This window comes from Microcaecilia unicolor, chromosome 5, assembly GCF_901765095.1.
Source record: "Microcaecilia unicolor chromosome 5, aMicUni1.1, whole genome shotgun sequence".
NCBI classification, from domain to species: Eukaryota; Metazoa; Chordata; class Amphibia; order Gymnophiona; family Siphonopidae; genus Microcaecilia; species Microcaecilia unicolor.
The window spans coordinates 355,099,294-355,124,452 of NC_044035.1; the positions used below are offsets into that span (position 1 = coordinate 355,099,294).

The 25,159-nt window shown below is 49.1% G+C and overlaps 1 protein-coding gene across 1 annotated transcript in view; it reads right to left on the minus strand.

The window, feature by feature from the left end:
• PIEZO1 (piezo type mechanosensitive ion channel component 1) overlaps positions 1–25,159 on the minus strand; it is a gene marked incomplete in the record, with an annotated part of 321,245 nt that overhangs the window by 170,057 nt on the left and 126,029 nt on the right. The window contains 2 exon segments of the mRNA XM_030204591.1: positions 21,269–21,431; positions 23,716–23,758. Of these exon segments, the coding sequence (XP_030060451.1) occupies positions 21,269–21,431; positions 23,716–23,758 (206 nt within the window).

The following is a 25,159-nucleotide window of genomic DNA, read 5'->3' on the forward strand; positions in this document are numbered from 1 at the left end:
GCAGCAAAGGACTCAAATACAAATCCCACCTATGCAACCAGTTTTTCTACCTAAGCGCACAACTATGGAACTCATTGCCAAAAGCAGTAAAAACTACGCTCGACCACCTAAATTTTCGGAAAGCACTAAAGACAGACCTGTTCAGAAGAGCATACCCCACCGACCCAACATAAAAATACCGGTCACTTGCGACACAACATAACCAAAGACCGTAACGGACATTACCTGACTCTTCTTCCCCCTTTCCCTCTCTAAGTCCCCCCTAACTATTTCCTACCATACATATACCTCATTATACCACAATATCACTTTGTATTCATTCATATTATGTATTTGTTCAAACGTATTCGGCTAACACCGTTAACGGTTATATGTAAGCCACATTGAGCTTGCAAAAGGTGGGAAAATGTGGGATACAAATGTAACAAATAATAATAATAATAAATAGAAATAAATCAAAACGTGGAAAAGAAAATAAGGAATTAAGACACCAATTGCCCATGTAAGTTATAGGATACCAGCGTGTCTTAACTTATAGAATGAGGGAATGGTGTGTTTCAATTATTAAGCAACAAGCATTTTGTATTTAAAATCTGCAGTATGGAGATTCCCCCCTCCCCCCCAAGATTTGAGGTGAAACACTAGACTACCTATCTCACAGTTGACATCAATCTGCCAGACCTTTCACAAGACAAGATAAAGGAATTTAAATGCTTGAAAGGTGTGAATAATGCACAAGGTGTAACCCTGTTTAAACAAAAAGGCTGTTCTAGAACAAGAAGTCACAGCCTGAGACTCTGAGGGGGGTGGTGTCAGGAGAAAAGGTGAAGAAAGCATGGAAGAGAAGCTTCCTACATAATAAGTACATACGTTTTGCCATACTGGGAAAGACCAAAGGTCCATCGAGCCCAGCATCCTGTTTCCAACAGTGGCCAATTCACCTCACAAATACCTGGCACAAACTCAAACAATAGTAACATTCTATGTAGAACCCCAAAGAGTAGCAAGATTCTAGAATTCTAAAGAATAACAAGATTCCATGCAGAATTTCAAAGTGTATAGCAACATTCCATTTAGAACCCTAAAGAGTAGCAAGATTCCATTCAGAATCCTAAGTACATAAGTATTGCCATACTGGGAAAGACCAAAGGTCCATCGAGCCCAGCATCCTGTTTCCAACAGTGGCCAATTCACCTCACAAATACCTGGCACAAACTCAAACAATAGTAACATTCCATGTAGAACCCCAAAGAGTAGCAAGATTCTAGAATTCTAAAGAATAACAAGATTCCATGCAGAATTTCAAAGTGTATAGCAACATTCCATTTAGAACCCTAAAGAGTAGCAAGATTCCATTCAGAATCCTAAGTACATAAGTATTGCCATACTGGGAAAGACCAAAGGTCCATTGAGCCCAGCATCCTGTTTCCAACAGTGGCCAATTCACCTCACAAATACCTGGCACAAACTCAAACAATAGTAACATTCCATGTAGAACCCCAAAGAGTAGCAAGATTCTAGAATTCTAAAGAATAACAAGATTCCATGCAGAATTTCAAAGTGTATAGCAACATTCCATTTAGAACCCTAAAGAGTAGCAAGATTCCATTCAGAATCCTAAGTACATAAGTATTGCCATACTGGGAAAGACCAAAGGTCCATCGAGCCCAGCATCCTGTTTCCAACAGTGGCCAATTCACCTCACAAATACCTGGCACAAACTCAAACAATAGTAACATTCCATGTAGAACCCCAAAGAGTAGCAAGATTCTAGAATTCTAAAGAATAACAAGATTCCATGCAGAATTTCAAAGTGTATAGCAACATTCCATTTAGAACCCTAAAGAGTAGCAAGATTCCATTCAGAATCCTAAGTACATAAGTGTTGCCATACTGGGAAAGACCAAAGGTCCATCGAGCCCAGCATCCTGTTTCCAACAGTGGCCAATTCACCTCACAAATACCTGGCAAGAACCCAAAAAAACTTCAATACATTTTATGCTGCTTATCTCCCCAAGTCCATTTAATAACGGTCTATGGACTTTTCCTTTAGGAAGCCGTCCAAACCTTTTTAAAACTCCGCTAAGCTAACCTGGCACAGAGAAGACCAATGGCTAAAGTACTGAGGTGCAGGGAGAGAGGGGACACAGCAGCCCCCACAGACAACCAGGCTGCCTAAAGTACTGCTTGCTACAACTGATTCTCCCTGACTGTGGACGTGTTCTTTCTAAACAATTTGTATTCCTGGAGCCTCTTCTTGGTCTTGCTTGTATGTGTTGACCAGACTGTAAGCTGCATGGACCCAAGATGTTGTGGTCAAATTCAACAATGTTTGAGGGTCTTTAAAAAGACCATGCACGGATGGATGCTGCACTTTCCAAATGTTAAAAGGTGCTGAGGTAGTGAGTGCTCACAGAATGTACTGGGCGGAGAGAAGAATGCCCCGTGGGACTTGTTTGTGTTCAGTTTCCTTTTCTTTCCATTTTATGTCTGTATAGTGCTGCAAATGTCTCAGAGTGCCAGTAGTAGATTTCCCAGTCGTCTGCTTTCCTTCTTGCCCTAAGTAATGCCAGCTCCAAGCTGGCGTAGAGTTAAAGGCGGTAGGGCGCCATTGTTCAGTCTGTTGTTCTTGTGAGCATGAGGTAGGAATGGAAAAGAGCACATCAGCCAATTATTAACATCAATGAAAAGCTAACTGAACACATACGTTATGCACACAGCTGATAATATTCTAGTGCTTGTGCACACAAGTTCATAGAATTAGATTGATTGGGTGTCACCTTCTCGTGAACTGATGAACTTGTGGTTTTTCTTTTGTTTCTCCCTTAAATGGTAGGGAAGCCCCGCCCAGCGCATCCCAGGATGCACTGAGCTGGACAGGGCACCACCATTTTGAAGGAAGAGGAGAGTGTACTACTAGCGCCTCCATCCCAGAGGTACGGGGGGGGGGGGGAAGAGGAGGCTCCTAGACCACCAGGTGGAGGGGCTGGAGTTTGCAGCCTACCAGGGCTTTTTGGGGGGGGTGTGAGGGGGGTTAGGGGGGCTGTAGATCCACCAGATCTCCAGTCCCCTGTGCCCTTATGTCAAGGGGGGGTTCTGGGGGACTGGAGGTCCACCGATCTCCAGCCCCCATGTCACTGGCTTGGGGTTTGTCATGTCCCCTACCTCAATGCAAGCGGCGTCCTCGGGCTGCGCAGGGTCCCGTCGACAGGCACACTTGACTGGCACAGCCCTGAGCCATGTGTGTGTAGTTCTTCTCTGGCTGCAGGCTCCTTGATTGGTTTGCTTCCACCCACCTGGGTCTGCTCTTCCTCTGCCTGGCTTCCCTTGCTTCTCTCCTATTGGTCTTCCGGTTCCTCCTTCCCCTGCTCTTGTCCTATGGCTGTGCCCCTTCTCCCTGCTGATGTCAGATGCCAGCACTTTATCAGCTGAGCTCTCCCTGGACTCCTTGCTTCAGCTTCTACTTTGGTAGGTGTTGTTACTTGCTCAGTAGTGTGCTTCTCCTCTACTTTGTTCTTCGTTGCTGACTTAGCCTGTAGCTGGATTACTCTCGTGTCTGCTGCCTGCCTCCTGACCTTGCCTGTACCTGGATTACTCTGGTGTCTGCTGCCTGCCTCCTGACCTTGCCTGTACCTGGATTACTCTCTTGACCTGCTGCCTGCCTACTGACTCTGCCTGTACCTGGATCACTCTCTTGCCTGCTGCCTGTCTGGCCGTCACGTTCATCACCCCGCTTCCTGCTCCATCTCGTAAGCTCTGCAAAGCCGCCCGCACCTAGGGGCTCAACCTCTGGGGAACGGCGGTCAGTGCAGATGAAACCAGGGGCTGTCCGGCCGCCAAGCAGAACCTGGTCTTACCGGGCTCGGCAGCGCTCTATTTGGTACAAGAACTCACAGGTCTGACAGGGTTGGGGGGGGGGGGAGCTCTTGTAGAGTTTGGTTTGTCTGTTGAGGGGGATGGGGGGCCTGCTAGCATACAGATGCATGCTGGAGGGGGCTCCCCATTCCTCCTCAATGCTCTGTAAACCCTAACACCAGCTCCAAGCTAGCAGTAGCAGTGCACTAGTGTGGCACTCTGCCCGCTGAGCACTGGGGAAGAATACTAATGTCACGTTTACAAAGCTGGAAACTGGTTTGTGAGCCCTTGGGCCACTGCCGAGGTGCGGCAGTGGCAGGCAAAACCACCCCACACCAGGGGCAAGGCAGAACTCAGACAACAGTTAGGCTTCACCTGTACCTGGCCACTTTCCACCAGGAGTTGAGCTCCCAGCTTCAGGTGGCCGACAGGACTTTGCAGGTCAGGGCAGGAGCTGGATAACCGCTAGGCAGCACAGGGACTGAGTGTCAGAGGGGAAAGGAAGGAACATGGGCAGCAAGGCAGGAAACTGGGCTAGACAATACAACACAAGGCAGGGACAGGACAAGCTAGGGGACAGAAACTGGAAGCTGCAAGCAGCCACTGAAACAGGGAACAAAACACTGACTAACAAGACACAGAACTAAAAGCTGCCAGCAGCCACAAAGCCAGCACACAAACAGAAACTAAACACTGAGATACAAACAAGAAACAAGGCTAGGAAAACAAGTAAAACCTAAACTAAACCAAACACAGACTAACTAGAAACAGGCAAGAATCAAGGCAAGAATCTCAGACAAATCACCGGACTAGCAGAAGTGCAACAAGCACCAACATACCAGGCCTTAGACACAATGCAAAGGCAAAGGCAGAGAGGTTCCAAATGGCTAATAAGCCCAGCAGGCAGCTGAGACTCAGGTGCAACAATCACCAGGCAACTAAGGGTCGGGCTGCCTGGAAGATCCGGACTGGACTGGGCTGAAAGCTGGAACGGGTGACAGCACACCAACAATCTAATACAGCCAACACACAGAGACAGAACTAACTCACAAAGAACAGACAGAAGCCAGCTCAGAAGCTGACCACAGGAAATAAGGTGAGTCTGAGAGGGGTCACGGCCACAGACGCGACAACTAATGTCCCAGTTTAGCATGCATTTGCATGCTATTAGCATTCAGAGTCTGCGAGTGTGTTGTTACATGCGCTCACCGGCTCTGATCCTAGGATGCAAGCAAATGTGGACGCTAGTCTGGCACTAATGGCCTCTAGCGCCCGCGTTCGCTTTTGATCATCTTGACCTGAATGCGGAAAATCCATAGCTGGCAACTGCAAGGGGGTGTGAACCTGGGAGGGGCACAGGGGTATCACACACAAAGTACACCCAGTCTTGTACTCACGTGTGCGAACACACGCACATATGCAACAACTCGTGCTCACATACACACACGTGAAGCGCACATGCACCGCCTCATACTCGCATATACACACGGGGCACGTGCACCCAGTTTCGTACTCGTGAGTAGCACTTATGCGCAAAGGTTACAGAGTCCTATCAGTTATGCGTCAGGTGTGAACATTTACACCAGCCATTGAGCCAGCGTCAGTTCTTCACCTAAACTTAGGCACGTAACTGCAGACTTGCACTAGTATTGTAACATAGTTGATGACGGCAGAGAAAGACCTGCACGGTCCATCCAGTCTGCCCAACAAGATAAACTCATATGTGCTACTTTTTGTGTATACCTTACCTTGATTTGTATCTGCCATTTTTAGGGCACAGACCGTAGAAGTCTGCCCAGCACTAGCCCCACCTCCCAACCACCAGCCCCGCCTCCCACCACTGGCTCTGCCACCCAATCTCGGCTAAGCTTCTGAGGATCCATTCCTTCCGAACAGGATTCCTTTATGTTTATCCCACGCATTTTTGAATTCCGTTACCGTTTTCATCTCCACCACCTCCCACGGGAGGACATTCCAAGTATCTACCACTCTCTCCGTGAAAAAATACTTCCTGACATTTTTCCTGAGTCTGCCCCCCTTCAATCTCATTTCATGTCCTCTAGTTCTACCGCCTTCCCATCTCCAGAAAAGGTTCGTTTGCGGATTAATACCTTTCGAATATTTGAACGTCTGTATCATATCACCCCTGTTTCTCCTTTCCTCCAGGGTATACATGATCAGGTCAGCAAGTCTCTCCTCATATGTCTTGTAACGCAAATCCCGTACCATTCTCGTAGCTTTTCTTTGCACCGCTACAATGATGATTACACATGTCTAGGGCTGCAATTCGATTAAAATTTTAATCACAATTAATCGGGCAATTAAAGGTATGTCTATTTATTTTTGTTCCCTCCACAGCTCCTTGTGACTCTGGGCGAGTCACTTAACCCTCCATTGCCCAGAGTCGCAAAGAGCTCCAACGGGAACAAAAATAAACAAACAACAGACCGATAATTAAACAATTAATCACAATTACAAATTTTAATCAAAATGCAGCCCTAAAAAAATTAAAGAATAAAAAGTAAGGAATACAAAATACAAATCGACAAATTAGAAATTAAAGAATCTAAACCAGCTATAAACAGCCATAAAGTTTTCACAGCCTGCTTCAGAAATACAGCCCTAAGTACTGAAACTGAGCGTGTAGCACTCCACGACCTAACTTTAGATGACCTGTGCAGAATTCCCCACTATGTGCCCGCTAAAAGCAGTGAGCAGAACTGCACAGGAGCGAGGCGAGAGGCCTGGAGTGCAGGCAGTACTACATACAAGCTGGGTTCATTTAAGCCCCGCCATGTGTTAAAGAGATGGAAGAAGGGGTTTTCTGTTACCAGATTTGTGAATCGGGCATGTGTCCTTCAGAGTACGGGGCATGATTATTCTTGTTACGGTCAAAACGGAAACAGCGCTGTGCAATTCCATATCCGATCTGGAAACCAGTTTTCACAATAAAAACAGACAGCAGTCTATCCTGTTCCCCCTTCCCCACCTGTTTGTCAGGATGACGAGGAATCAGATCTCACTCTGGAACGTCGGCCAAGAAGTTTTCTTAAGTGAAAAAAAAAAAAAAAAGAGACAAAAATGCACTGCAGGTTATGCAGAGAAAGAGTGGCACCGAGGCTGTAATCCGGGTAAAGATGCTCGCCCTGGGGAAGGGTACATGTGCCTCCTTGTCCTCATTTCCCTGCCCTGGACTGCTCCTTGCATTTGCTGCTTCGGAAAGTTCAGTAAAAGGAGCCTTCCTCCTCCTCCTCCTCCTCCGCCTGGCACCACAGGGGAGCTGGACTTGAGTGCTTTTCCAGCACAATTTTACAGTTATCTAGCCTTACATGGCCAACTTCTTTATCTCATGCCGCTCTAATTTCATCCTGGCACTGTCTGGATTCTGGGTTCCGATCCAGCTATGATAAATTAGATCCCAGAGGATGGGCCTGGGCCCGACTTGTTACAAAGTGCTTTACGCCATCACTTTTTCCATTCCTGACCCCCCTCACTCCAGCTGCACAATCCATAACACACTTTAAGCACCCACACACGCCAGAGCACCAGGCCTCCCGGGACAGCCTTAAATTAAACAATAGTAACACTAATAATGATATCCAGTTAGAGGAAGGAAAGCTCAGAGGATACGAGAGGAAACGCTCTTTAAATGAGAGAGTGGCAATGCTTGGAATAACCTACCAGCAGAATTGAAACGTGTTCAGGAGAGATGCAGAGGACAGTGCAAGAAACAGGACCTGGAAGCTGAAAATGTTGTAAACAACCTGACCCTTCAGTCCCTTGAGAGGACAGCAAGGGAAAAAGCGATAGGCGGCAAACAAAGAACAAATAAAGACAGCATATGGGATGGTTGGGCTGGCTAGAACTCCCCAGCAGGGCTGCTGGGGGGGGGGGGGCAGCGCCGCAGTCCCCTCCACCCACCACCGGGCCCCCCTGAATTCAAATCATAGCGCCTCACCTCGACCTCGCTCCGTGTGAAAGAAGCTTAGCAGCGGCCGTCTGCAGATCGCCTCCCTTCGGGCCTTCCCTCCCTGTGTCCCGCCCTTGTCTGACGTAAATTGCGCGAGGGCGGGACACAGGGAGGGAAGGCCTGAAGGGAGGCGATCTGCAGACTGCCGCTGCTAAGCTTCTTTCACACGGAGCGAGGTCGACGTGAGGCGCTATGATATGAATTCAGGGGGGGGGGGCCTGGCCCGGTGGTGGATGGAGGGGGGGCGGGTGGAGGGGGGTGGCCCAGTCTCTCGGCGGCCCTGCTCCCCAGCAGGGTGCTAGTGGCAGCAACCCGGTGCCATCCAGCAAGGGGCCTAGGATGAATTTTAAATTTGATTAGTTGCCTTTCCAAATCTGAGCTCCAGGTGAGTTTAAAGTCTGGTATTTTACATCAGTCCCTGCTCCAGGGGGCTTCCAATCTTTTTGTACCTGAGGCAACTGGAGGTCAAGTGACAAGGAGTATTACAGCAGGGGAAGCAGGATTTGAACCCCGGGCTCCCTGGTTCTCAGTTACTGCCGCAATCACTGGGCTGCCCTCTTTCGCTGGCAACAGTTTTGATTAAATTTGCAATTTGTAAACTGCCTTTGCAGATTACCAGCCATGTCAAGCCAGCTGAAAAAAAAACAAAGATAATGTACGAACTAAATAAATAATGTACCACACTCGGATGTGTAGCTATTAAAAAAGCGGGCACGATGCACAAATTTACCCTGCTAGTCTGTAACCAGTCTAACGCAAATGTTATTTAGAGTCTACTGCACAAAGGGCTTTTGCGTGGCTTGGGGAACTGAGTTCGATTCCCACTGCTGCTCCTTGGGACTCTGGGCAAGTCACTTAACCCTCCATTGCCCCTGGTACAAAATAAGTACCTGAATATATGTAAACCGCTTTGAACGTAGTTGCAAAAACCTCAGAAAGGTGGTATATCAAGTCCCATTTCCCTTTCCCTTATGACATCACATTATCAGAAATGAGCCAAGTATTGGGCAGCCATTGTGACATCACTGATGAGGTTGGCTCTTATTGGTGGAATGAATGGAGGCGTAGCCTAGTGGTTAGTGCAGTGGACTTTGATCCTGGGGAACTGAGTTCAATTCCCACTGCAGCTCCTTGTGACTCAGGGCGTCACTTAACCCTCCATTGCCCCTGGTACAAAATAAGTACCTGAATATATGTAAACCGCTTTGAACGTAGTTGCAAAAACCTCAGAAAGGCGGTATATCAAGCAGTGGCGTTCCTAGGGGGGGGCTGACACCCGGGGGGGGGGGGATCGCAGATGTGCCCCGGCCCCCGGGTGCAGCGCCCCCCCCCCCCGGAACAGCGCGACGCCCCCCCAGGCGAAAGAACCCCCGATCCCCGGTGAAAGAGCCCCTCCCCCGGGGGGGGGGGTGCCGCACGCCTGCCGGCTCTTCGTTTTCATGCTCCCTCTGCCCCGGAACAGGAAGTAACCTGTTCCGGGGCAAAGGGAGCATGAAAACGAAAAGCCGACAGGCGCGTGGCACCCCCCCGGTGGCGTGCACCTGGGGCGGATGGCCCCCACCGCCCTCCCTTGGTACGCCACTGATATCAAGTCCCATTTCCCTTTTCCTTTCACCATTTGCCGTAGCAGCTACCAAGACTCCTATGCAAATGTATTATAACGAGCATTCCGTTCAAGCAGTAGTTCAAGTTTCACACCTGTGCCCACTGCCTTGGCACAGCAAACACACACAGGCATGCAGGGCCACAACAGAACAGATACAGCATAGGCAGTGACAGCTACAAATTTCTCCTAAGCTGCGTCAGTCCTGCTCTGGGGGGACAGGACCTAGGGGTGAGGAGGTCACTGGGTGATCATGTCTGTGCCACCTTTGGTCTCTCTGCCGAGACTGCCAATATTATCATGTTTAAGGGGTGTGGACACATGTCCTCTTGGAACTGCACCAAACCACTAACTCACTGCACAGGTCTCCTTTTTTCCAGGGTCAGATTTGAACTGGTGACAAGAGGTTACAGGATGCTCTGAGTTCTTTATCATAACGGCCCCTCCTTAGAGGAAAATATAGTTGGATTTAGCTCAGACCTTTTCAGTGGTTGTTCAAGGCGACTTGAATTCAAGTACAGTAGCTATATTTCCCTGTCCCCAGAGGGCTTCCAGGCTAAGTTTGTACCAGACTTGCTGCATTGCCGGCCAATTCAGTCAAAAGTCAGCTATATAAAACTTACATCTAAGCAAATAATCAACTGCTGGGAGGTCACTCGGGACTGGTACAGGAGGGGGCAGGGTTTCAGATGTATCTCTGGGAGAACGGGGAGAGCATGTTGCTGGTAGCTTTGGGGTTCCTGAATGTGCCTTCACCCTTACAACTGAGAACCAGAAAGGCAGGAGAAAAGAAGAACCCCCCCACCCCCACCAAACGAGGCATTTCTGCATGATTCCTGAGTGCCAGGAGATAGGGCTGAACTGGGCGACACAGAGAGGAACTGGTAGGAAACTTGAACCACCTGAGGATGGGGGGGGGAGGGGTGATTTTTTTTTTTTTTTGCTCTTGCTTGACCAGTACCTGGCATCAACACCTCCCCCCCCCCCCCCCCCCCCCCCCCCCCCGGTTCTTTCTTGTCCCCACACTCTGCTACGGAGAGAGCCACAGAGAGGAAGAGACACAAGGACTATTTGATGGAGAGAGCGAGGGCAGCGGTTCCTGTTCCGTACCCACGTCCGGACTTATCTTTCTCACAGCCCATCAGCACCACTTCCTGTTGCATGAACATTAGTTTATGATTCTCAAGCACTGAAAAGGGCGAAATGAATTTTCTGACTTGCGCATTCACAAACCATAAAAATGGTATCTCTGACAGGTAAAATCTAAATCACAACAGTAATTAACAACTGAGATCTGACTGGTTAAGGTGCACGTGGGTTCTCATTCAGAGGCTCTAACCGGGGTAACCAGGTCATCCCTGCTGAAAGTCAATGGTTTATTCTGTTTGATATATCACCTTTCCTAATAATACAACAAGGCAGCTTACAATATCACATACAAGAGAAATGGAACTCAGTACAAGATAGGGGAAAGAAGCATACATGCAAACCTTGGTACCAGTGGCGATCCTAGGTCGGCTGCCACCCGGGGCGGATCGCTGCTGCACACCCCCCCCCCCCCCCCCGGGTGCAGCGGCGTCCGTGCCCCCAGGGTGCAGCATGACATCGCCCCCCCCGGCGCAATGACACCCCCCTCCCCGGGTGCATTCTTGGCTGTTGGAGGGTGCAGAGAGCAGCCGCGCGCCTGTCGGCTCCACTGGCTCCCTCTGCCCCAGAACAGGAAGTAACCTGTTCCGTGGCAGAGGGAGCAGGGAACCAGCAGAGCTGACAGGCGCGCAGCTGCTCTCTGCATGTTCCAGCACCCGGGGCGGACCGCCCCCACCGCCCCGCCCTTGCTACGCCACTGCTTGGCACAGGAATATAACAGCATACAAGAATTATAATGATAGATACACAATCACTCAGTAGTGCAATGTGTTACTTTATGGTGACCATTAAACCCCTAGTCCAGTGGGTTCCAAACCTGGTCCTGGAGAAACCCCAGCTAGTCAGGGTTTCAGGATATCCACAATGAATAATCATGAGAGAGATTTGCATGCACTATGTCCAATGCATACAAATCTCTCTCATGAATATTCATTGTGGACATCCTCAAAAACCTGTCTGGCTGGGGTGCCTCCAGGACTCGGTTTGGAAACCACTGCCCTAGTCTGTCTCCCCACTTCCCTTCGCCCAGAAACCACCAGAAAATGTTTCTTCCTCAGTCCTTTTGTGAAGATCAAAAGCCAGGTGTGGGCTCTGAATGCTGGACACACCCATCAGATTGAGACCCTGTACCCTCCTGGCCGAACCACAAGGATTAAATCTCCTAACACAAACCCAAGAAAATGACTCAGTCTTAACAAAATTCCTCATATCCAACAAAAGGCAAGAGAGATAGACCACAGAAATAGGCCAGAGAGGTGTCAAAACTGGAACGGTTAAAAGCTTTTCCAGTTCAATTCTATCAGAGAGTTAAACAGTTATGTTCTAAAAACGCTACATATGAAAGTCAAGCAATGGACATAAACATAAACTCTTTATACTTGACTGTTTAATATACTATGCCAATCATGATCTCTAACGCAATACCACTTGTATCTCTCACTCCGGAAATGGCGATCGCCATGAAGGAACAATGTAAGCCACATTGAGCCTGCAAATAGGTGGGAAAATGTGGGATACAAATGCAACAAATAAATCAAACACATAAACGGCGAGTGACCGACTCACTCACAAATGCGCAGTAGAGCCTTCCCTCTCTGTCCCGCCCCCGCGTCAATACGTGATGACGGGGGGGCGGGACAGAGAGGGAAACTGCGCCGCTGCTCCCCCCTCACCCCCCCCACTCGGAGTCGCCACCACCACCTCTTCACCCGGCCCGGCCCTCTCTTCCCTTCTGAACTTACACATCCATTCGCCGAACGCAGCAACGCACATCAGCTGAGCTGCCCCTTCCTTCTCTGCCTGTGTCCCGCCCTCGCAGACGTTACGTCACAGGAGGGCGGGGCCACAGGCAGAGAAGGAAGGGCCCACGGCAGCTCAGCTGATGTGCCTTGCTCTTGCTGCGTTCGGCAAATGGATGTGTAAGTTCAGAAGCGAAGAGAGGGCCCGGGCCGGGTGGAGGGGTGGCGACCTCGCGAGGGGGGGGGGGAAGGAAAATCCCAATACCAGCCCGTTTTTACGGGCTCAATGGCTAGTACATAAATAAATCAGAGCAGAGCAAAAGATCTCAAAGCGGCAGAGCTGGAGTCAGGGCTGGTCTTGGCAACAGTGGGGCCCTACGCAAACCAGTTCAGTGGGCCCCTCCTGCCCGCCACCATAAGCCATGTAAAAGGAGGTTTAAAGCTCTCAGAACCCCACCTTACCCCATACCTTCATGTGCATCCACCATGTTTCAGTAGAGAACGGCAGACGGTGGCAGCGATTTTCATATCCCTTCAGCTGCCGAGCCCAGAGTCTCCTCGCTGTTGCATCCCACGCCCTTGAGGAAACAGGAAGTGACATCAAAAGGGAGGTGGGACGCAGCAGCGAAGAGGATCTGGATGCACATTAAAGTACGGAGCAGGGATGTGTTCCGAGACAGAAGGACAGACATGCCAGAGATGTGGGGCCCCTAGGAACGCGGGGCCCTGTGCGACCGCACCCGTCGCCCCTGCCTAAGACCGGCCCTGGCTGGAGTTGTGCTGCTACAGCAAGACTAGTCTCTGTGTGCCAGCCCTGCCAGCTCAAGGAAGCACGCATTCAATCAATCAATAAATAACAACTGACAGACTGATCGATGGCTCACCTTTCCTTAAAGAGCTTAAGGCGAAATACAACCAGTTGAAACATTAATTAAAAGAATTAAAGGTTTCACTAGCAGGTGCCCTGTGAGCAGCACATCTGCCTGCTGCCCCACCACCAAGCCACATTTAAATCAATCAATCAGTCATTATATCCATTAGTTGATGTAAGGCCCTGCACGCAGAGCAGTGCATGTCCCCCCTCCCCCACCTTACAGACAGACCGCTGCCAGGGCCCCCACTGCAGCCTCCTCTCTCTGAACCTGCCCCACACTCTCTGTTTGACCGCAGTAGGCTTCAGCTTGGAAAAGAGCCCATGGGAGTCTGGCCTGCCTTCGGGTATTCGTCCTCTCTCTCTCTCTCTGGTTCACTAGAGACAGTACGATTGTGGTAATGACATATCACTTAGATAAGTAAAGAGGTTTAATGATATTGCCTGGAGAAGGGCCAGTGAGCTCAGACTTTAACTCACTCGCAAAATCCTACAAACCATCCCCCAGGTCAGTCCTGAAGAACAGGTAGAGAAAGACGGAGATGGGGACCCGCAGTAACTGCAGGGATGGGGTCAGAGCACGCAGCGATGGGGTGGGGAATAACTTTGTCCCTATGTCATGCTCTACTTTTAAGTCTATTAATGAAATGGACAATTAGTTATGTTTGAGTGATGCAGATGTGGAAAACAAGAAAACATTGATGGCCACGACTGGCAAAATTTGCACGGGGGATCCTGTGTATTCCTGCTACCAGCACATATTCTGAGAAGACGTTTTCCATTGCAGGAAGGACTGTGGAAGGCAGGAGAGCCAGACTGAATCCTGAGATTGATCATAACAGTGCTTCATAGGACATATTTCTCCTCCGCTAGGGCACAGAGAACGGATTGCATTTTGTACCCTGGACATTTTAACAGGGTGGATTAGGAATTCCTTGGGGTAGTAGAAGTCAGCTGTTGGGTTGGAAGGGTAGAGGATCTGGTGGTGGTAGGAGGGGTTATTAAAGTTGCTCATTGTTATTATTGTTTTCTGTTTGTGACGTATAAACAGTTGCACAGAATATTGTTCCCAATTTTTATACTTAAAAGATTTAAATATAAAATCATAAGTGCTCGAGGCTTCTGCAGATGAGAACAAGCCCATGGGGATGGGGACAAATTTTGTCCCCATGTCATTCTCTAGGTACAGGTGACTTCTTTCAGGAATTTTATGGGAGTTAAATGTGTAAAGCAACATTTTACAAACTTGTGTGTTCAAGCGAGGACACAGACACACAGTATTACTCCACGTTTATGTATGCGATACGTGCACGTAACATTCCCGGGGGGGGGGGCGGAGACTGCACGTTTATGTATGCGATACGTGCATGGAACACTCCCGGGGGGGGGGGGGGGGGGGGGAGACTGCACGTTTATGTATGCGATACGTACATGGAACATTCCCAGGGGGCGGAGACTGCACATTTATGTATGCGATACATGGATGGAACATTCCCAGGGGGGCGGAGACTGCACGTTTATGTATGCGATACGTGCATGGAACATTCCCAGGGGGCGGAGACTGCACGTTTATGTATGCGATACATGCATGGAACATTCCCAGGGGGCGGAGACTGCACGTTTATGTATGCGATACATGCATGGAACATTCCCAGGGGGCAGAGACTGCACGTTTATGCATGCAATACATGCACGGAACATTCCCAGGGGGAGGAGACTGCATGTTAATGTATGCGATACGTGCATGGAACATTCCCAGGGGGCAGAGACTGCATGTTTATGTGCATAATATATATGTGTCTCTTCTTTCTAGCATGTATATGCACATAATAACAGCTGCCTCAGGACAGGGTACATAGACCCCCCACCCCTTTTACTTTCTCTGGGCTAGTGTATGGGCACATACTTTGCCTTTACAAACTTGGCACCACACATGTACCCAGGTGTCCTGTTATAAAATCCCTCAAGGTGTGCTGGGAAATGACTGGAGATCTGTGTAAGGAAAGTGTGAGAGAACTCACATCCACCCCCATGCAGACACACACAGGATTTATACTCTCATACTCACATACAAAGCTCGTGCGCCCAGTCTCATACGCACAAAGCTTGTGCGCCCAGTCTCATACTCACGCACAAAGCACGTGCGCCCAGTCTCATATTAACACACAAAGCATGTGTGCCGTCTCATACGCTCAAAGCACGTGCGCCCAGTCTCATACTCACGCGCAAAGCTCCTGCGCCCAGTCTCATACTAAAGCACAAAGCACATGCGCCCAGTCTCATACTCACGCACAAAGCTCGTGCGCCCAGTCTCATACTCATGCACAAAGCACGTGCGCCCAGTCTCATACGCACAAAGCACGTGCGCCCAGTCTCATACTCACGCACACACAATACACGCACCTAGTCTCGTACCCAAGCATACACATGAAGCGCACGTGTCCAGTCTCATACTCATGTACACACATAAAGTACATGCACCCTGTCTAGTACCGACATATACACACGAAGCGCACGTGCCCAGTCTTGTACTCATGTGCAAACACACATAGCGCATGTTCACTAGCTCATACTCACATACACACACGAACTGTATGTGCACTGACTCGTACTCACATACACATGAAGCGCACATGCGCTGACTCGTCCTCACATACACGAAGAACACAAGCAGTCTCATACTCATGTACACACATGAAGCACATGCACCCGGTCTTGTTCACACACACAAAGCACATGTGCACACATAGAAAATGCACTCACACTGGCTCGCACTCACATACACACAACAAGGCACACGCAGCTCGTCTCATACTTGTGTACACAAACGAGCACTGAATTCACAGGGTTTTGGCAGGCTGGAGGATTCTAGCGGCTCTGATCCAGACCACATGTTCTTGATCAGGTTTCACAAGCCCAGTCCTTGCCAAGGATGAATGGAGTGGGGAATGCTCTCGGCACTACCATGTGAGTTCCGACACACCAGGTGAAGGATCCACACCAATTTCTTTCTGGTGCAGAGGTGTTGCACACTCCTCCTCACAAGAGGACTGGAGCTTCCTTTACAGAGAGTGTAGGGTGACAGAAATAGCCAGGAGCTGGAAGGGCCGTGTTAATTAGCAGAGGGAAGGGGTCAGACACAAATTCAGAAGCATCAATCCAAGCAGCCCTGAAGTCACACCACTAGTGAACGTGACACAGAGGGTCACCTGGACTGTTACAGCCTGATCGTCAGCCAGCAATGGGCAGCGCATTTGCTGTCTGCTGCTGGTATTAAACCCCGGATATTCAATGCTGGGTCAATTCTGGTGACCGGAGTTGAATATCCAGGTTTATTTGGGCCACTAAAAGGTTAACTGGTTATGCGATATTCAGCGCTAACCGGTTAACTTTTTAGCAGTCAGAAATAGGCCTATTTTAACTGCTCAACAAAAGCTGAATATCCGCCACTAACTGGGACATTTATCTCCCGCTGAATATCACCAGTTAAGCACTTAAACTCTATTTAACCTGCCAGGAGCTGTTCCTGGATGGTTAAATAATTTTAAATATCGGGGGTTAGAGGTTACATGCGTGCAGAACACTTAAAAAAAGTGACATGTAACAGAAGGATCTAGAGAAGGCTGAGCCCTGAAACATGGTCCCAGAGCCGTGGCCTCTCTGAAATCCCCACCCCCCACTCCGAAGAGGCTCCGGCTGCTGCTGCTGGAAAGTACCAGAGCGCTGACTGGACATTCTCCACCTGCTCCCTGTCACAAGACCCAGAGATAAGTTTCAGCACATGGGTCCTGTATCCCAGTCCTAACTTAAGAGCAGCGCACACAATTCGGGGAAGACAGGAAGCTTTTAGAAACTGACAGCACAAGGATGGAACAGCACCACACAGGCTGATGTGGAAAAATAAATAAGGCCAACTCCAGTGCTCTGCAGCAACGAGCCGTGAATGAAAGTTAACAAAGCAGGGCCTCCCAAGCAGCTGGAAATGTTCTTCCCTGGGTCCTGGCAGCCACAGATGTTGCTAGCCTTGTCCAGCTGTGTAGTGGCAGGCTGAGAAAGAAGAAATTAGGTTTTGGGTCCAGCACACAGAGAACTTTGGCCTTGGGCAGAACTACAGGGCAACCCTTGGGAGCCAACACGAAGAAAAAGAGCCATCTCAACCATTAGGCACGACTAGGCAGTCGCCCAGGGCAGCAGCTTCAAGCCGCTGCAGTCGAAGCAAAGCAAAATCCCGACAGGCACACAAAGATCAAAGAACCAGCACTCAGGGAGAGGGGGCTTTCCAGAGAACCCATTTGCCCAGGTAAACAGCTCATGGATTACACTAAATACAGTTACGATGTTCGCTATCCAATCATTCACTTTTACAGGATTGTTCTGGGAGGCGATCAGGACTGGCGAGTTTTATCGAAATCTCAGGGGGCCTTGAGGGGGCATCTAATACCCTGCACTGCAGCAGCTCTGCAAAGCAAACGCAAGACCTGGGGTGGTGCTCAGATTCCTAGCTCACTAGTTTAAAAAGCAACTTTCTTCTCTCTCTCCCAATTTCTGTGCTGTGGAAAAGAATATGTTGCCAACCAACAAAGCTCATCCTACCATTAAGTTCAGCTCAGAGAAGAACACATCCCGGGCTTCTCAAGCATTAACTGTGTCCCAGTCCTTAGCCATCGGATCCACTTACTTACTTTACTTAATTATTTATTAGGATTTATTTACCTCCCTTTTGAAGGAATTCACTCGAGGCAGAGTACAGTAAGAATAGATCAAACATGAGCAATAGACAGTTACAGCAGTAAAAATATTCTAAAACAATACAAAGTATGGCATGGTGGAGGAGTGGCCTAGTGGTTAGGGTGGTGCCTTTGGTCCTGAGGAACTGAGTTCGATTCCCACTTCAGGCACAGGCAGCTCCTTGTGACTCTGGGCAAGTCACTTAACCCTCCATTGCCCCATGTAAGCCGCATTGAGCCTGCCATGAGTGGGAAAGCGCAGGGTACAAATGTAACAAAAATAAAATAGATACAATTGGAGATTCTACATGGAATGTTGCTACTATTTGAGGTTCTGTTGCTACTATTGGAGATTCTACATGGAATGTTGCTACTATTGGAGATTCTACATGGAATGTTGCTATTCCACTAGCAACATTCCATGTAGAAGGCTGCGCAGGCTTCTGTTTCTGACTCACAGAAGCAGAAGCCTGCGCGGCCACATTGGTGATCTGCAAGGGCCGACTTCTACATGGAATGTTGCTAGTGGAATAGCAACATTCCATGTAGAATCTCAAATAGTAGCAACAGTGGAGGAGTGGCCTAGTGGTTAGGGTGGTGGACTTTGGTCTTGAGGAACTGAGTTGGATTCCCACTTCAGGCACAGGCAGCTCCTTGTGACTCTGGGCAAGTCACTTAACCCTCCATTGCCCCATGTAAGCCGCATTGAGCCTGCCATGAGTGGGAAAGCGCAGGGGACAAATGTAACAAAAATAAAATAGATACTATTGGAGATTCTACATGGAATGTTGCTACTATTTGAGGTTCTGTTGCTACTATTGGAGATTCTACATGGAATGTTGCTACTATTGGAGATTCTACATGGAATGTTGCTATTCCACTAGCAACATTCCATGTAGAAGGCTGCGCAGGCTTCTGTTTCTGTGAGTCTGACGTCCTGCACGTATGTGCAGGACGTCAGACTCACAGAAGCAGAAGCCTGCGCGGCCACATTGGTGATCTGCAAGGGCCGACTTCTACATGGAATGTTGCTAGTGGAATAGCAACATTCCATGTAGAATCTCAAATAGTAGCGACAGTGGAGGAGTGGCCTAGTGGTTAGGGTGGTGGACTTTGGTCCTGGGGAACTGAGTTTGATTCCCACTTCAGGCACAGGCAGCTCCTTGTGACTCTGGGCAAGTCACTTAACCCTCCATTGCCCTATGTAAGCCGCATTGAGCCTGCCATGAGTGGGAAAGCGCAGGGTACAAATGTAACAAAAATAAAATAGATACTATTGGAGATTCTACATGGAATGTTGCTACTTTTGGAGATTCTACATGGAATGTTGCTATTCCACATTCCATGTAGAAGGCTGTGCAGGCTTCTTTCTGTGAGTCTGACGTCCTGCACGTACGTGCAGGACATCAGACTCACAGAAGCAGAAGCCTGCGCGGCCACATTGGTGATCTGCAAGGGCCGACTTCTAGTGGAATAGCAACATTCCATGTAGAATCTCAAATAGTAGCAACAGTGGAGGAGTGGCCTAGTGGTTAGGGTGGTGGACTTTGGACTTTGGTCCTGGAGAACTGAGTTTGATTCCCACTTCAGGCACAGGCAGCTCCTTGTGACTCTGGGCAAGTCACTTAACCCTCCATTGCCCCATGTAAGCCACATTAAGCCTGCCATGAGTGGGAACGCGCGGGGTACAAATGTAACAAAAAAAAATATTACATCTCTATTTTGTTTGTGGGGTCCCTTGGTTCCATATCTATCTCCATAACATTATACCAAGAGCTACTCAAATGTTGTTCTCACAGCATGTGGTTGCCTTAATATTTAAAGTTCAATTAACTGGACCTCAATGCAGAGCAAGAGATAACTACGGGGCCCACGGTGGGCAGTTGAAGTGCTGGGATCTTCAGGAAAGTTTTCACAGTTAGTATATTTCAAGAATAGTTTAAGATAAGAGTTCATAATCATTAGCGTGTTTTGTTCTAACAGTGAGTGGTTATTTGCACAGAGACTGACAGAGGATATCCAATGGTTTTTCTCTCTAATAGAGGGCCAGATGCACTAAACTTAATGAGCCATTAGCGAGCAAGTAGTAAACCGTGGCATGCACTAAAGGCTTCTCCGAGCCATTTTCTGATCACGGTAGCAGCTAACGAAAATGGAATGCAGATGATCCAAAGGCTATTATAATGAGCTGCACTACCGTTTTCCGATCCCCTTACCGTGGAAAACCTAACGGGAGGTCTACACCTCTCGTTGGGACAAAGGAAAGAATTGTAAGAAAAAAAAATGTCGTCAGGGACGTCCTTTTCGGACGTCCTTCACCTGAAAAAAAAAACCCACTCCAAAGACGTTCTTTTTGGACGTCCTTTACTCAAAACAACAAAAAAAGGACGTCATACTTCTTAATATTTACTCTCGCTCTTCTGTTTTAAATCTTCCATTGAGACATTTTTCCCTTCCTCATCGGCAGCTGAAGAGAGGGTTAATGGACGATTGTGAGGCCAGGATAGTAACATAGTAGATGACGGCAGAAAAAGACCTGCACGGTCCATCCAGTCTGCCCAATAAGATAAACTCATATGTGCTACTTTTTGTGTATACCTGACCTTGATTTGTATCTGCCATTTTCAGGGCACACACCGTAGAAGTCTGCCTAGCACTAGCCCCGCCTCCCAACCACTGTCCGCCCTCTCCACAACACAGCACTAAAAAGGAAGCAATTTGTTCATTCCAAAGTGTCTTGGTGTCTGAAGACCCCTGAGCAATTGGCGGATAACAAGCTGAAGAATTCTGGTGTAATATGGCAGTACCAGAGGGATCTCTCTCTCCTGCTATTCCAGGGGCGTAGCCAGACACCCAATTTTGGGTGGGCAGAACTCCACCCTGTCCCACAAGTGATTTGGTCTCTCCCTCTCTTGTCTGCATGCCATATGGTCTTTTAAACATCCCCTCCCCCGAATACCTTTTAAATAGCAGGTTTTCACCGTCAGCGAGCAGCAACTAATACACACTGCTCATGTTGGCCCCACAGTCTTCCCTCTGCTGCAACTTCCTGTTTTCACATAGGCGGGGCTACATCAGAGGGAAGGCTGCGGGGCCGGTGCAAATAGTGTGTATCAGTCACTGCTCGCTGCAGGCGAAGATCTGCTATTTACAAGGTACTGTATGCAGGAGGGACACACTGTTATAACCCCTGAGCCCCCCTCCCCCCACTTCCTGTGACTCTCAGCTGTTGCCCTACCCAGAACTTCTGCCCCCCCGCTGTGGTGAGAGAGCGCCCAGTCAGCTGTTACAATGCCTGTGGCTGCTTTAGTGGGATACATCCTCCTCCCAGACATTGCAGGAAGAAACACAACACACCTGTTTCAAGGGCTCCCTGGACTCCCCTATCTGGGATTGGGTCAGAAAACTTTTCTTTGGTATCAGTCGGTTGCAGAGGCCCAGGCTGACAGCAGATATCAGGAAGATACCAAGATCTGGCACCAGAAGCCGGGCTGTATTGGGGATATCGGAGAAGTTTAACCTGCAGGAGAGAAGAAAGGCGAGAATCCTTCTGAACCACATTAATACGTCCAAGCTCATCACGAAGGAATTATATTCTGAAAAACAACATGCGACATAGGGACCTACAGTGACACCCAAATCTCAGAAAATGGGCAACACACTTTCATATTAAACCGTCCAAAGAGAGGAGAGATGTGAAGGGCAAATATCTCGTCACCCTCTTCCTCATTTGCTTGTCCATGTACAGACAACAAAATACAGGGTGATAGGGATGGCTCAGCCATTAGGCAGACAGGGGGCCACCCATGGTCGCAGCTTTTGATTGGGGAGGGGGGGGGGATTGTAGCAAAAATCAAAAAAGCAGCCAGGGCCAGTCAAACCCGGTAAGCGGGGTAAGCACTGCAGGGGGGCGCCGCCATACTGTGCCACCCTTGGTGCTTTAAATCTTTAATTTACCTCAGTTCCAGCAGCCGCGTCATTTGAAAGCCCTGCCCTGTCTCTAGCCTTCCTTCCCTTCGTTAGTTCGTTCCGCAGTCCCGCCTTCTGACGTCATTTCCTCGAGGGCGGGACTCTGAGGGAACGAACTCATGAGGGAAGGAAGGCTAGAGACTGGGCAGGCTTTCAAATGACGTGGCTGCTGGAACGGAGGTAAATTAAAGATTTAAAGTACCAAGGGCAGCGCGGTATGGCGGGGGATGGAGCGAAGGAGAATCGCTGGACAGGGGCAGGGTGGGAGAAGAGAGAAAGGAGATTGGGGGGGGGGCGCCAACTCATAGTCTGCTGAGGGGGGGCGCCAGAGACCCTAGGACTGGCCCTGAAAGCAGCTACAGTCAGTACAAGACAATGGGACCCGACAGCCTAACTCAAGAACCAGAGCTACATCCTTTAACCAGCAAGCAGAATGACAAGTTTCATACAGCTCATACCAGGTAAATGGCTCACATTTGGAAACTGCCTCATTAAGAGTAATTTGAGAAGTTCAAAAAGGCACCTCTCTTAAACCGGCTTTATAAAGGCAACGTGGAGGCACATGTACCTTTATTAAACAGAACACACTCCCTCTCAGTACCGGCCCCACTAGTTCACAAACACTATACAAATATTTGCATATATCATGAAAACCAAATATACAATGCAACTCTTCCTCCAGCCCTGGAACATCTCCACACATATCACACAGAAAAAGGTGCAGTCTTTATGCACTCCTACCGTCCACGTCTTCACAGCCATATGCTCTTTACACGCACCCACCGTCCACGTCTTCAGAGCCACACGCACCCACAGTCCACGTCTTCACAGCCATACGCTCTTTACACACACCCACCATCCACGTCTTCACAGCCTTGCGCTCTTTACACACACACACCGTTCACGTCTTCACAACTGTGCACTATTTACACATACCCACCGTCCACGTCTTCCCAGCTGTGCCCTCTTTACACATATCAACTGCCCATGTCTTCACAGCCACAGCCTTGCACTCTTTACAGGCATCCACCGTCCACGTCTTCACAGCCGCGTACTGTTTACACACACCCACCACCCACGTCTTCACAGTCAAACGCACCCAAAGTCCAAGTCTTCACAGCCATACGCTCTTTACACACACACACCATCCACGTCTTCACAGCCATACACTCTTTACACACACACACCATCCATGTCTTCACAGCCATGCAATATTTACACATACCCACCGTCCATGTCTTCCCAGCTGTGCACTCTTTACACATACCCACTGCCCACGTCTTCACAGCCACAGCCTTGCACTCTTTACACACACCCACCGTCCACATCTTCACAGCCGAGAAGTCTTTACACGCACCCACCATCCATGCGGCCACAGCTGTGATCTACAGGGGAATTCTATATATGGCACTCAAAGTTGCGCACAGAATTTAATTACAGCCAATTGGCACCAATAATTGGGCACTATCAATTACTAGCTCTAATTGGCAGCAATTTGGATTTACTCGCATATCTTCCTAGGCGGTATTCTATAACCATTTTCTAAAAATGACTCCATCATTCCCTGATGAGCAGATGCTGGGACTCCCGGGTGATGTATCTGTTGACACACCCTACCCCTTCTCTCTCACCCCACCAATGGGCAGGTACTGGGAACCTACCACACCCTGGACTTGCAAAGCTTAGTAGGGAAAATCAAGGGAAAACATGGAGCTTTTTGATTTTTCCAGGACAGCCGTCTCCTGCCTCATATGTGCCTATGTTGCCTGGCATTCAATCTACAATTAGAGGTTGTGGCAGAGGGTGTTGTATGTAACTGTATATAACCTCCTTACCTGCTCACACCAATGTGACGGGCTAATGTGTCCCATGTAGTACCTGCAGAAACAGAAACATAATATATTCCAACAGCCAATCCTGTATGCAAAATATCACATATCAATACATACATGTATAGTGCGTTTCTGCATGGTCTGTGACTGTTCATTGTAAGGTATTTGTACACCACAGGGGCGTAGCTACGTGGGGCCACGGGGGCATGGGCCCCCACAGATTACGCCCTGGCCCCCTCTACATCTGGCCCCCCCGCCACCCGCCCCACCACGCCGCCGCATCAGGTACCTTGTTTGCTGCCAGGGGTCCCCAAACCCCGCCAGGCGAAGAGTTTTCTTCAGCGCCGGTCGACTCCGGCGCCTTTGTTGTGAGATCATCTGTTTCTGACGCCTTACGTCCTGCACCATGCATGTAGCCCCGTGCAGGACGTAAGGCGTCAGAAACAGATGATCCCACAATGAAGGCGTTGGAGTCGACCGGCGCTGAAGAAAACTCTTCGGCTGGCGGGGATTGGGGACCCCCGCCAGCAAACAAGGTACCTAATGCGGCGGCGGGGCGGGCGTGCGGTGGTGGCAGCGGTTGCTGTCCAAAGTGGCAGCGGCAGTGAGGTTGGGTTTGCGGTAGCGGGGAGCGGGGGGGGGTCGGCGGCGGGGGGAGGTGACTAAACAGTGCCCCCCCCACCTCGGGCTCTGCCCCCCCTCCCGCCGAGGTCTGGCTACGCCCCTGGTACACCATGTACCAAGGAAAAAATCCCCAGCCCAGCACACCCAAAAAACTACCCACAGGCACCATGTCAGCAGGACAACAATCTGTTCAGTTTGAGCCTGAGGAAAGGATAAGGGACAAAGAGGACATTCCAGCAGACCTAAAAGCTCAACTGACAAGTTCCTGTCAGAGAAAGAAAAGTCTAGAATTTAATCTGCAAACACTGCCAGCCATGAAAAAAATAATAAACAGGTCAAGATACAGAGAGAGCGCAGGGCTGGCTTAACCATCAGAGAAGACTAGGCATTCACCTGGACTGGCAGCTTTTGGGGGGGCGGCACAGAACACATGATCAACTTCTAGCCTACGCCGAATCCACTTGTGCATTACATCCACATCAGTCTGGATTTAGTGCTGGTTTCAGTACAGAAACAGTGATCACTGCCTTACTAAGCAAACTCCAAACTTAGAGCGGGGAAAAATTGTTCTGCTTGTTCCATTCGATCTATCAGCAGCTCTTGATCTCATCAATCACGACCTTCTATTACACCGTCTTTCTTCACTTTGCATCTCTGGTATAGTCTCGGACTGCTTTGCTTCTTTTCTTGGGCAATGCATCCTTCTGGGTGGTTCAACCATCATCTTCTTCAGCTCTCTCCCCCCTCACATGTGGGGTTCCCCAAGGGTCAATGCTCTCTCTTGTCTTAATTGACTTAATTATCTTAATTGACATCGCCCTTA